The following is a 12,500-nucleotide window of genomic DNA, read 5'->3' on the forward strand; positions in this document are numbered from 1 at the left end:
ATTGATTTTCATTTTGAGAGGTTCTGATGAAAATTTATTCATAAAATCACTTCTAAAATACATGTATTATAGTCTTACAAACATGACAAATGTGCATATAGTAAAACAACTAATTGTTTTACCAATTTATAAATGTTTTTAATTATCATTCATACAACAATGTTCATTGTTTATAAAATAAGAAGATGTATAATTGGGAACGAGACAACTCTCAACCTAGATACTAACAAGTTAACAAATAAGTCACCATATAGCCTTCAACAATGAGTTAAACCCATACCAAACAGTCAGCAGTACATGTATGTACAAACATCACAAATTCCTGTTATTTAACAAGTGGTTCTTGGAAATTTACCAAGCAGCATGCTACAAAAACCATTTGGTCTGATATATGTGTTAGTGATAATGGAATATTTCCACTCAGTAATTTAAATTTTTTTACTCTTTCAATCACTCTTTCTACATGTATTCTTGCTTTAGCAATACGACGGGTCTGCAACTCTTCCTGAGCAGTAAATTTAGACCTTTTTCCAAGAAAAGGCGGAATGTTAAGGGTTGCTTGTCTTGCCATATGAAAATCTTCTATCAAAAAGCCTCGATCAGCCAGGACAAGATCACCTGGATTAATGTATTCCAAAAAGCCACATTTTTCAACAATTGCTCTATCACTTATAGATCCTTCATATAAATTAGACACATATACTATTGCACCATTTGGGGCTACTCCTATAAGACATTTATATGTATGATGACTTTTATACGAGGAATACAAATTTCCATGACGACGAAAGTCTCGTGGCATTTGAACAAAAAATTCTGTACAGTCAATTGTGCATCGTATGTTTTTAAAAACATCTGAAAACAAGTGGCATATACTCTTTAAAGTGCTGACGCTCTGGAAACATAATATTTCTATAGTCATTAAAATGGCAATATAAAAACTGAATACATGTTGTAAATATCACGCTTACTGTTGAAGATGAAACTCGAAAGAAGTGCGACATGACATCTAGATTGAATCCTCTTTTCAAGCGTACCAATGTTAGAAATAGTTCTTCTTTTGGCTCTAGTTTACGATTTCCTTTTTTCACATTTTCCTTTGTATTTTTACCATCCCAGTAAGTCAGTTTATTTACACTTTCACCAAAAAATTCAAACAATGTCATAAATTGATTATATTGTAGTCCTGTAAATAATTTCAATCGTGCATCATCACTTTTCAAACTTTCTAATGATAGCATTGCATCAGAAGATGCATTGTTATTTTCCTGATTTTGTTCTACTTTCATTTTGTTTTCTAATACCATGTTTTCAATCTTTGCATTTAGTATTTCTTTTCCATATACAGTTTGAACTTCCTTGTCGTGTTGAATGCCTGATTCAGTTTGAACAGATTTCTCTTTATGTGTTTCACATTGAGCCAGTGTAGACTGTAAAAAAAAAATTCAAATAAATATTAATAAACAAAAACATACATGTCAGACATATTTCCAATATTCAAGACTATACTTGCACTCAAATTATTATTAATACAGTTAGACAGTTGTTTCAACTATTTCAACACACACAAGAATACATAACACTTGCACGACATGGTGCATGGAAATAATAAATATATAATATAATTAAAAACCAATTGTTCAGAGAACAATTGAAGGTCTTCCCACTAGTAAAGATCTATTTTGATATTGATATAGAAAAAATCAGTTAATAATGTTAGTTCCTATAGCTTTTTGATGTATTTGTATGAATTTAGAGCGAAGGTCAAAATCTAGAACGTCCTATTAACCCATGACCTTGACCTCAATTTCAAGGTCACAAACCAAGGAACTCAAATCAAAAGACTATAGGTCTTATTTATAGTTGGTTAATGAGTTATATCACCATACGCGTATTTTTTAATACAAGAGGGGAGAAAACTCCATTTAACGTTCAACGTACCCTTGCAATCAAAATTTACGTGTAATGACATGTCGCAACAAACAATTTAGGTAAAATAATTTGTCGTTATCTTATACAGTTTCTGGAAATAAGAGATAATAAGCCAAATTCAAAAATTAGACTATGACCTTGACCTTTGACCTTGACCTAATTTTCATTTTTTTGGACCAAGGACTTCAAATCAAAAGATCCTAGGTCTCTAGCACTGATGGTTTACAAGATAGAAATGCATATCACTTATATCAAATGCATAAGGGGAAATAACTCTCATATGGAGTGTTCATATCGCTTCGGTCAAAATAGGACAAATCATGCGAAGGATATAACGAGCAATTTTGTAAAATAAATTTGTCATAATATTTTACGGTTGCGAAGGAGTTGCGCTAACAAGGAAAACAGTGTTTGGGGAGATAACTCCTACAAAGAAAAGTATTCGTTTACGCAGGGTAAATTTCAAAAGCGCATAAACTGTTCGATATCATATACCAAATATCTAAGCGACATATTGCGAAACAAATGTTTATCGCAAGAACAAAATTAGGCGGAAGAAAAAAAAAAAAAAAAACAAAAAATAATCAGAAGAAAAACAATAGGTCTTTCCACAGAAAAGTGGAAAGACCTAATTAAGCATGTACATGTACATGTACCTGTAGTGCCCCTATTTTTCTTCTTGCCTTTATCTAATATAAAGACAATTAATAACAATTTTATCTTATTGTTATTGATTCAGTACACTCCTTGTCAATACTTGGATCTGGTCCAGTGTATTCGGACAACTCAAGAAGACTTTCAGCTGCTGTAGTCACATCTTTCCTCAAGATTTTTACGTGTTGTTTTCTTGGTATGGGAGCTTTTCTTTTCCTCTTAAAACGGTTCATCTGTAATAATATAAGTTAGGATAAAAAATTGTATAATATTGCATGCGTTAAAAGTATCTTAAAGAATTAATTGAGAAAACTTTTCCAGTGACGAACGACTGAAAGCTATAAATGGAAAAGTGTTTTGATATTAAATTTTGTGATTTTACTACCCTCCCTGCCTTTTCATTATCAGGGGAGGAATATGTGTAATAATATACTTGTGCATTAAAATTCAACTTTACCCAAAATATACATGATATACAATAAATTCATATAAATAAACTTTCATTATATTTTTAATTTTCTACATTAAACTAATCAGGTATTATTAAGAATTAAAAAAATATTTATTTACAAGTTCTAAAGTATATTGACAGTACAGCACAAACAATAAAACTAAAATGAAAATTATATAAAATTAGTTATATAAATAATTACTAATATGATGTTGATCAGGGTACAATTTACACAAAAATACGAAAGTCACATTGTACATGTTGTTAACTGTCATGATTTGTAAATGTAAACAATAAAATGCACCCACCTGGTCCTCGTTGTGCAACAGTGCAGGCAGTGGGTCCGGATGAAGTACGGTTGGCCCTTTACTACCGACGAAGTGTTTACTACACATGTATGTACAGCGTTTGATCTTTTCCACATTAAAATCCTCCTTGGGTCTCCCACATGCTTTAATCCAACGTTCACATTTCTCTCGTTGCGTGATGGGCTTTGGAAAAGGAATGAAATACACATCCTTCATGTCATCACGATGTCTATATCTTGTGTCACTATTACATGTCCCGTAACAACAATGTTTCACACCTTCAGACTTATATTTTACCGGAGCAACTTCCATTTAATTAGATTTATCAGTTAATGTACGTGAAAATATCAACATCATACATACGCCATGTTTACAATGTTTGTATAACATCCGGGCATTTACTGATTGACCTGATTAGAGATCAAGATAAGAAATCTATTTTTAGTACAGCCGATCTTTGCTATTGAAAACGCTTTACGGTTTCTCGTTCATAAACCGAATTCCGCTTTGAATTATAGAAGATGCAATATTAATCATGTTCAGTCGACTTTTAATTGTTATATCAACGTCTGAACTAATTCAAGAATCTTTATATGAACATGATAGACACCTCCAATCCCGAAATAATATTAGGGACTGAAACATGGCTAAGACCAGACATATTAAGCTCTGAGATATTTCCACCACAATACTCAGTATATAGAAAAGATCGTACAGATGGATACGGGGGTGTATTGATAGCTGTAAAAGATATCATCATCAGCGAAGAACTACCCGTACAAAGTGACACAGAATCTTTGTATATCAGAGTAACAACACCTGACAGTAAATCCATCATAGTAGGATGTCTCTATAGACCACCCAGCAGCGATATCACCTACATGGATAAAATGAGTAATACAGCAGAAGAAATATTTAAAGAAAATAATTCATCAATATTATGGCTAGGAGGAGATCTAAACCTTCCTGATATTGACTGGAAATCAAATTCAGTATGTGGCAACTAATACTCTTCACAAATCAATAATAGGTTTGTAGACATGGTAAATAACTGCTGCCTAGATCTAGTGGTAACATTCCCCACAAGAGGATCAGCAACACTTGACATCTTCCTCACTAACAGACCATCCTTAGTAAATAGATGTGAACCTATTCCTGCAATAGGCGACCATGACATTGTCTTTATTGATAGCAACGCAATAGCAATGCACCCAAAACCAACGCAAAGAAAAATTTACATCTGGAAAAGAGCAGACATAGAAAAGATGAAATCAGAGGCACAGGAGCTATCCAAAATATTCCATGGCTTATACATGTTATACAACGCACAGAGCTCAATATTAGAGATGTGGGACTTCATAAAATCAGGTCTCAAGAATATAATGGATAAAAACGTACCATCGAAAATGTCTTCAACAAGATTCCACAAACCATGGATAAACGGTACAATAAAGCGTATCACTTGAAGGAAAAAGAAAGCTTTTAAAAAAGCTCGAACAACAAAATCAACTAAAGATATAAAGATATACAAAAATATAAAAAAGACCTCACAAAAAGAATGTAAGAAAGCATATTCTACATACATACATGACATCATAAGCCCAGAGCAGAAATCCAATCCTAAGAAGTTCTGGAGTTTCATCAAGAATAAAAGATGCGAAAATGGAGGAGTTGCACCACTTAGAAACACAGATGGCCTCACATATTCGGATAACAAAATGAAGGCAAATATACTCAACAATCAGTTCTCTTCAGTATTAAACAGCAATGAAGACAAGACAACCATAAAGAAAATGAAAACAAACCCGTACCCACACATGGAAAACATCACATCAGGGCCAGATGAAATCTCTACAAGATTATTGAAATCAATAGCTCCTGAAATATCGCCAATACTAACCACCTTTTTCTAAGCCTCAGTAGACCAAGGCACATTACCATCTGACTGGAAAAATGCAAATGTAGTACCAATATTTAAGAAAGGGGACCGTAGTCAAGCATCAAACTACCGACCAGTCTCGCTAACTGCAATACTATGTAAACTATTGGAGCATATCATCCGTACCAATATCATCAAACACCTGGAAAACCACTCCATCCTGACCGATGCTCAACATGGTTTTAGAAAAGAACGGTCGTGTGAATCCCAACTCATTCTCACGATTCAAGACTTAGCCAAAAACATCGACAATAAAGAGCAAGTAGATCTAATTCTCTTAGACTTTTCAAAGGCCTTTGACAAAGTCCCACATGAACGACTACTGTACAAGATCGACCATTACGGTATTAGAGGAACAACATTAAAATGGCTGAGAAACTTTCTGGAGGACAGACAGCAATGTGTACTTCTGGAAGGAGAATCGTCAGAAACCTCACCAGTGCAGTCTGGAGTCCCACAAGGTAGTGTGCTTGGTCTGCTTATGTTTCTTATCTTTATAAATGACCTCCCAGAGTATGTGTCATCTTCAAATGTTAGACTTTTTGCAGACGACTGCGTCCTCTATCGACATATAAGAAGCGAAACGGATGTGAACACACTCCAAAACGACCTGGATGGACTTCAACAATGGGAGGCAGATTGGCAGATGGAATTCCACCCCCAAAAATGCCAACTCCTCAGAGTAACAACAAAGCGGAAAATAGTCAAGGCAAATTATAACATCCACGGCCACATCCTAGAAGAGGTGGACTCTGCGAAATATATTGGCGTCTCAATACACAAAACATTGAGTTGGAACAAACACATTGACAACATCGCAACGAAAGCTAACTCCACCCGAGCTTTTCTTCAAAGGAACATCAAAAGTTGTCCTAGTAAAACAAAAGCATTAAGTTATCAAACGCTTGTAAGACCACTCATGGAATACTCTAGCACCATCTGGGATCCATCTACTAAGGACAACATAAACAAATTAGAAGCTATACAACGCCGATGCGCACGATTTGTTCTTAATGACTACAGAAGAACGAGTAGCGTAACATCAATGCTACAAGCATTAAACTGGAAGACACTACAGGAAAGAAGAGCTCAGTGTAAGGTCATCATGTTCTACAGAGTAGTACACGAACTGATTGCAGTACCAACAACAAATTTACAGCCAGTAATATCAACAGTAAGAGGACACAATGAACGATTTCTCGTTCCTTATGCCAGGACTCAAGTTTATCGTCACTCGTTTTTCCCAGATACCATCAGAATCTGGAATGGACTGCCACAATACATAGTAAGCTGCACAACCCTTGAATCATTCAAAAAGGGTGTGCAAGTGGTCCAGCTTCGATAGATGTACAACCTTGTTTTTATCGTTATTTTAAAAATCACCGTTTTCACTGTAGATAATCCGCACTTACCGCACATTTGTTGTTCTCACATCGAATATGTACATAAAACAGTACGATAATACTCCCCTGGGAGGCCTGTACTATAAAGGAAGAAGAAGAAGAAGACATAAGTCAAGTCTGCACTGGTCAAATCGGCACCTGTCCTATGACTATGTAAAGTCATTTCGGCATTTGTTTAGTCAATTCGGCACCTTGTATATTCTTCACCTCCCCATTTTTTTAAGGGGAAATCGGCGTGTGGTGCAAAACAAGTCGGCCTGGAGACAACACTGATCGTCTCCAAGAAAGACTGTTTTAAACATTGATAAAGCTTGGATGTTAATAAGACAACTCAGACTGTGTACTTGTACTTGTTTGGCTTTATAACTATTTTGATTTGAGCGTCACTGATGAGTCTTGTGTAGACAAACGCGCGTCTGGCGTATTAAAATATAATCCTGGTACCTTTGATAACTTTTAAAACTAGGATGCTAACAAGACAACTATAGGACTGTCTATATATATATGTTATAGCAACTAAGACTAAGTAATGTGGGTTGATTAATTTCTCAATGACCTGTAATGACACATTGGGGGAATCAGACACTTTTTGGGGAAGGACATGTGTCTGAGTGTTGCATATATAAGTTCCAGACCATATGAGTATTTGGAGCGTACTGTCCGGACCGTATACTGGTACGGTCCGACCATACGCGTACGGTCAGTCGGACCGTATGAGTATACGCGTATGGTCCAGTACGAGCTAACAATACATGTTATTTGATCATATGGGTTATATCTAAACAAATACATATTACAATCTTTCTTTTTCGTTTTACAATTTGTTATTGCTACAATAAGAATTAAGATAGATAAAATGAACAAACGAACAATCGAAATCCAATATTTTGTTTTGTTGTGTCTGAATCCTATTTTGGTACTCTTGCCCAAGGTAACACTTGCTATACCACAAGTATAACGTACTATTTATTTTTCATTTACACGTTTGCAGATCATACATGTTCCGTTGCATTTGCAATTTTTGTAAAGTTGCTAAATATGCTTGAAAAATATCCTCCCACATTATGTTTATTTCCCATATCTTCAATTTCAGTGATCATGATTCAATTAAAGTATTACAGCTCACATGCTATATACAAGAGATTAACTGAATTAATTAGCGTGAATTTTTTAAATAGTTAAAATATATTTTTTTTATTTCAATTACAATTGAACTTTTTTATATTAATTTGAGAGTTAAGTTATGTTGATCTGTTATACATGATATATGCATTTACATCTAATAAACTTGACCAACTTCTTATAATTAGCCAGACCTTACGTGTATGGTCCGACGGTATGAGTATTTTGAAAAAGTATGCATACGGTCCAGACCTGGCACATATATATAACAAAGATGGGGTAATTGGTATGATTGCCAATGAGAAAACTCCCCTCTAGAGACCAAGGGACACAGAAATTAACAGTCATAGGTCAATTTTTGTCTTCAACAATGAGCAAAGCCCATTTTATATAGTCAGCTATTAAATGCATATATATTAGTTTATTATAAATAACTGAAATTAGTTACATTATTAATATTTCATCCACAGTGGTAAAACTGCCAAAGGGTTGTTTTACATGTTTTGTTTTAAATTGATTATCTTGTTAAAATGAGATATCAATTTTGAACGAAAATACAGATATCGTAAAAATACGCAATTTTATAAAACAAATTAACAATTTAGGCAGAAGGATGTATTTGGACATTGTAAGGGCAGAAGGGCACCAAGGGCAGGCTGTCCTTCTGTTAAAGGCAGATGGGAACAGATGAAGGCTTGGTTTAAATTAAACAAAATTATTTTAAAGTGAATGGAATAATATATTTAATCTTATTGGTATTAATAGAACTGTTTTTCATTATTATGTGTTTTAATTTTACAACTTTTAAATTACTTAGTTACTTCCCATATTCAGATATTTATTAATGAGGGGGGATAGGAGGGTTCCTGATCCCGAAATCCCAGGCATACACGAAATCCTGTGCTTAAAAATACGAAATCCCGAGGTTCCGAAATCCGAAAAAAGAATTCCCGGATCCCAAAAGGGCCAATCCCGAAATCCTGAGCTTAAAAACACCCGATCCCAGAGTCTAGATAAAGGTCCTATCCCCCCTCATTAATGTTAATTAAATAAATCAAAATTAATCATGTTATGTTATTTGTTAAACCTATTTAATTTATTTTATGTTTTGCTACATGTATATATTGCATAATATATGCTGAAATGCTTGTATGTTGCTAATAAGATAATTTGATTTTTTTCAGGGTCAGAAGTGACTCAGGTTGCCACATACATGAAGCTGAAAATGCCAGAAAAGGAGGAAGGTAATTTTGACTGACAATACAATATTTTGGTGTATTTTGGATTTCAGTGTTTGTCTCATTTAAAAATGTTTTTTTATATTATTAATATCTGGTAAAGTTACAATGTCAAGTTAACATTTTAAATTCACTTCAAACAAAGAATTACATGTACATGTAGGATACTTTAATATTGTGTTTTATAAAAAGTATCAAGAAAAAGTATTGAATTAAATTATATACACTGTGACACAGTATAAGTTAAGATACAGATGAATGTAATCAGAGAAGAAGTTACTATTTATTATATTGATGGTACTATTGCTTAGTTTGAAAGGATCGAGATCTAAAACAATAAGTATAATTCTACATTAATGTTCATGTGACTGTCACAAATTAAGACTTTTTTGTGACATTTGTGAATTTAAAAAAAAAAATGTTAACTCATGAATTTGAGTTGAGTTTAGTTTCAGGTACTGTATTCACAACTTGTATAGAGTGACTTAGATGATTTATATCTTGACATATTACTATATACATGATATAGATATGATCTACTTTTAAAGACTGTTTGATACTTTTTTAGATGTCTATTTTTTTTTTTTTTTTTTAATATAAGGTTGATGTCTCTTTGACATGTACCCCAAACCTCATTTTATACATGATTAAGATTTATTCTACCATCAAAAGCATTGTCAGATACACCCTATTCAATCACTGCCTGTTATCGTTATATGTTGTACATGTACCTACCTTCGGTTACATTTAAGAGTCACAGAAATCCAGCATGGTTTGCGTCTTTATAAACAAAGACATCTACAACATAATACACAAAATACCCTTGTAACAATACACTATCGCCTTACAGATCATTTCACCTAATGAACAATTTCAATCACTGTCTGCAAATCTAAAAAGTTATATAATTGCATTTAAATTCAGAAGTAAGAATTTTATCTAGATGATTAAGCACCCTCACTTAATAACTTGCTGGTAACAATACATTTTTAACCTGATTTCAGAATGAAAAATCAGTAATTGACTAGAGGATGTTCTGCGGGAGGGCACATGGGTATCCTGCAGGCTGCCAAACAGTGTCTGTGCATTTACTCATAAACCATTCAACCAAAGCTTTTTAAATTTGATACATTGTTACTGATGACAAAATGGAGGTCAAGTTCAATATTCATGATTGTCACTTTTACTGTTTATGATCAGGAGTTGTGGTCCTTGTGGTATTGAAAAATGCCAGAACACAAATAATTGATAAACAAGAATGTGTCCCAAATACACAGAGGCCCCATCAGCACTATCATTTTCTATGTTTAGTGGACCGTGAAATCTCTAACTTGGCATTAAAATTAGAAAGATCATATCATATAGGGAACATGTTTACTAAGTTACAAGTTGATTGGACCTCAACTTCATCAAAAACTACCTTGACCAAAAACTTTTACGGGACAGACAGACGAACGGATTGACGAACAAACGAACAGACCCTCAGACTAGAAAACATAATGCCCCTCTACTATCGTAGGTGTGGCATAAAAATCTGCTTTGCTGTTGCTCTAACAACTTCTTGTTAGACTTTCATTGAGTCTGTGTGAAAATTAATATTACACATTATGATATGAATCTTGTTATATTACAGATTTAGAACTACCAGTAAATAGACTAAGGAGTAAACTGTCACAGTTTGACAAAGTACCACAAAACCCCATTCCTTCTGTTAAACCTCCTACCATGTCTAAAATGTTGGACCATATGAGAGGGCCAGAGACAGTCCATAACAAACTTATCTATGGACAATTTGGAATACAGGTATTTAAAAAGTTGCTGATATATATGCTGATAGCTTAAACAATAAAATACACCTCCTAAAGTCATATTAATGTGAATTTTGAAATATAAAAACCATTACAGATAGAACATTTTAACCAAGAAATAGAAAATGCTACTCTGTATTTCATGGTCAAAACTGAGTTTAACTTACCAACAGAAAACTGTTTTGTGTTCAGTTATAAAACATGATAATTGATCATTACTAGAAGGTGATTTGAATACCAGGAAATATTCCATGATACATGAAATAAATACATAGGAACAGGATATCCCTCGTGAATATGTAAAAACTTATTTTGCTCTCAAAATTTTCAACCGTAAGGTGATGAAACTTGGCTTAATTTCATGTCCACTAGAATTTGTCATATACAGAAAGAAAAAGTGTATGTTGATGAAAAAGACCAAGAAGTTAATTAAAATCAAGACACCCAAGTGTACATGAATGTACACAATGGGTAACTACATGTATCACTTATGAATATAAGTGGTGCATCAGTTTAATAATATTATCTTTCATTAATTGTTCAAATAAAACAGTCCTGATGACTTCTAAAACGCTGCATCACTATTTCCCTTTTTACATGGAATGGAACATTAATAATACTCTAAATAAAGCATATTACATTACTCACATTTCCTTGGCCCTTTTTACATATGTGCACTCATGAATAATGAAATTATACTTTTTTCTTTAATTTCAGGCATTACAAGGAGGTCGCCTAAGATTTGAACATTATAATTTAATCCGTTTTTCTATCAATAAGCACATTCAGGAAGGTAAAACATATGGTGTATGGAGAGTAAATCAACCCTGGCAAGCTGTTTCTAAAAAGGGCGCAGGCAAACAGATGGGCCAGGGCAAATCTGACATTGACCATTATGTGTATCCACTTAAAGCAGGTCATATCATATTTGAAATTGGTGGCAGAATTGAATTACTTGATCTGGAAAAAACATTAAAAGTTGTGTCACAGAAAATGCCTTTCAAGGCACGCATTGTTACACCACAGATACTAGAAGATGATGTCAAACAAGAAGCCATCCTAAAGGAGAAGAATATAAATCCATTTACTTACGAATATTGTTTGAAAAATAATTATAATGAAGTTAAAATCTACTATAGTCCTTATGATTTGTATTATCTAAATAAAGAGAAATAAAATAGTTTTACTTGGCATGTTGAATTTACTTTTTGTATTGCAAATACAGTGAATAGATATCAGAAGATGTGGTTTGAGTGTTAATGAGACAACTATCGATTCACGTCACAACTTGTAAAAATAAAAGTTACAGGTAAAAGTACGGTCTTCAATACTGTTTTCAACATGGAGCCTTGGCCCACACTAAAAAGCAATCGATAAAGGGCCCCAAAAGTTACAGGTAAATGTACGGTCTTCAATACTGTCTTCAACATGGAGCCTTGGTTCACACTAAATAGCAATCTATAAAAGGCCCATTAGTGACTGTAAAACAGTCCAAACATGAAAACCAAGGGTCCAATCTACATATAAAAAAAAGAGAAACAATACACACTTATGAACCACAATAACGAAGACAACCACTGAAAATCAGAACTAAGGACAGGAACAACAATTGCAGAGAGTTTAAACATTTCTAATAAGGGCAAAC

The 12,500-nt window shown here is 33.7% G+C and overlaps 2 protein-coding genes across 3 annotated transcripts in view; one reads left to right on the plus strand and one right to left on the minus strand.

Annotated features, from left to right (window-relative positions):
- Positions 1-12,046, plus strand: part of LOC134680627 (large ribosomal subunit protein uL16m-like) — a 168,992-nt gene extending 156,946 nt beyond the window's left edge. The window contains exons 2-4 of one of the 2 annotated variants that reach the window (XM_063539747.1): positions 8,994-9,053; positions 10,681-10,850; positions 11,573-12,046. In XM_063539747.1, coding sequence (XP_063395817.1) covers positions 8,994-9,053; positions 10,681-10,850; positions 11,573-12,031 — 689 coding nt within the window. In that variant the 3' untranslated portion in view covers positions 12,032-12,046. The remainder of the gene's footprint in view (positions 1-8,993; positions 9,054-10,680; positions 10,851-11,572) is intronic. The other variant, XM_063539745.1, reaches the window with a different exon arrangement.
- On the minus strand, positions 2,649-3,721 carry LOC134681466 (uncharacterized). Its single transcript, XM_063541103.1, has 2 exons — positions 3,346-3,721; positions 2,649-2,819 (listed from the first exon to the last, which is right to left on the minus strand). Exons 1-2 carry the CDS (start codon positions 3,655-3,657, stop codon positions 2,649-2,651), a joined length of 483 nt encoding a protein of 160 aa, XP_063397173.1. The 5' UTR covers positions 3,658-3,721.
- Positions 12,047-12,500: the final 454 nt, after the last annotated feature.

Source organism: Mytilus trossulus, chromosome 8 (genome assembly GCF_036588685.1).
Source record: "Mytilus trossulus isolate FHL-02 chromosome 8, PNRI_Mtr1.1.1.hap1, whole genome shotgun sequence".
In the NCBI taxonomy this organism is placed as follows: domain Eukaryota; kingdom Metazoa; phylum Mollusca; class Bivalvia; order Mytilida; family Mytilidae; genus Mytilus; species Mytilus trossulus.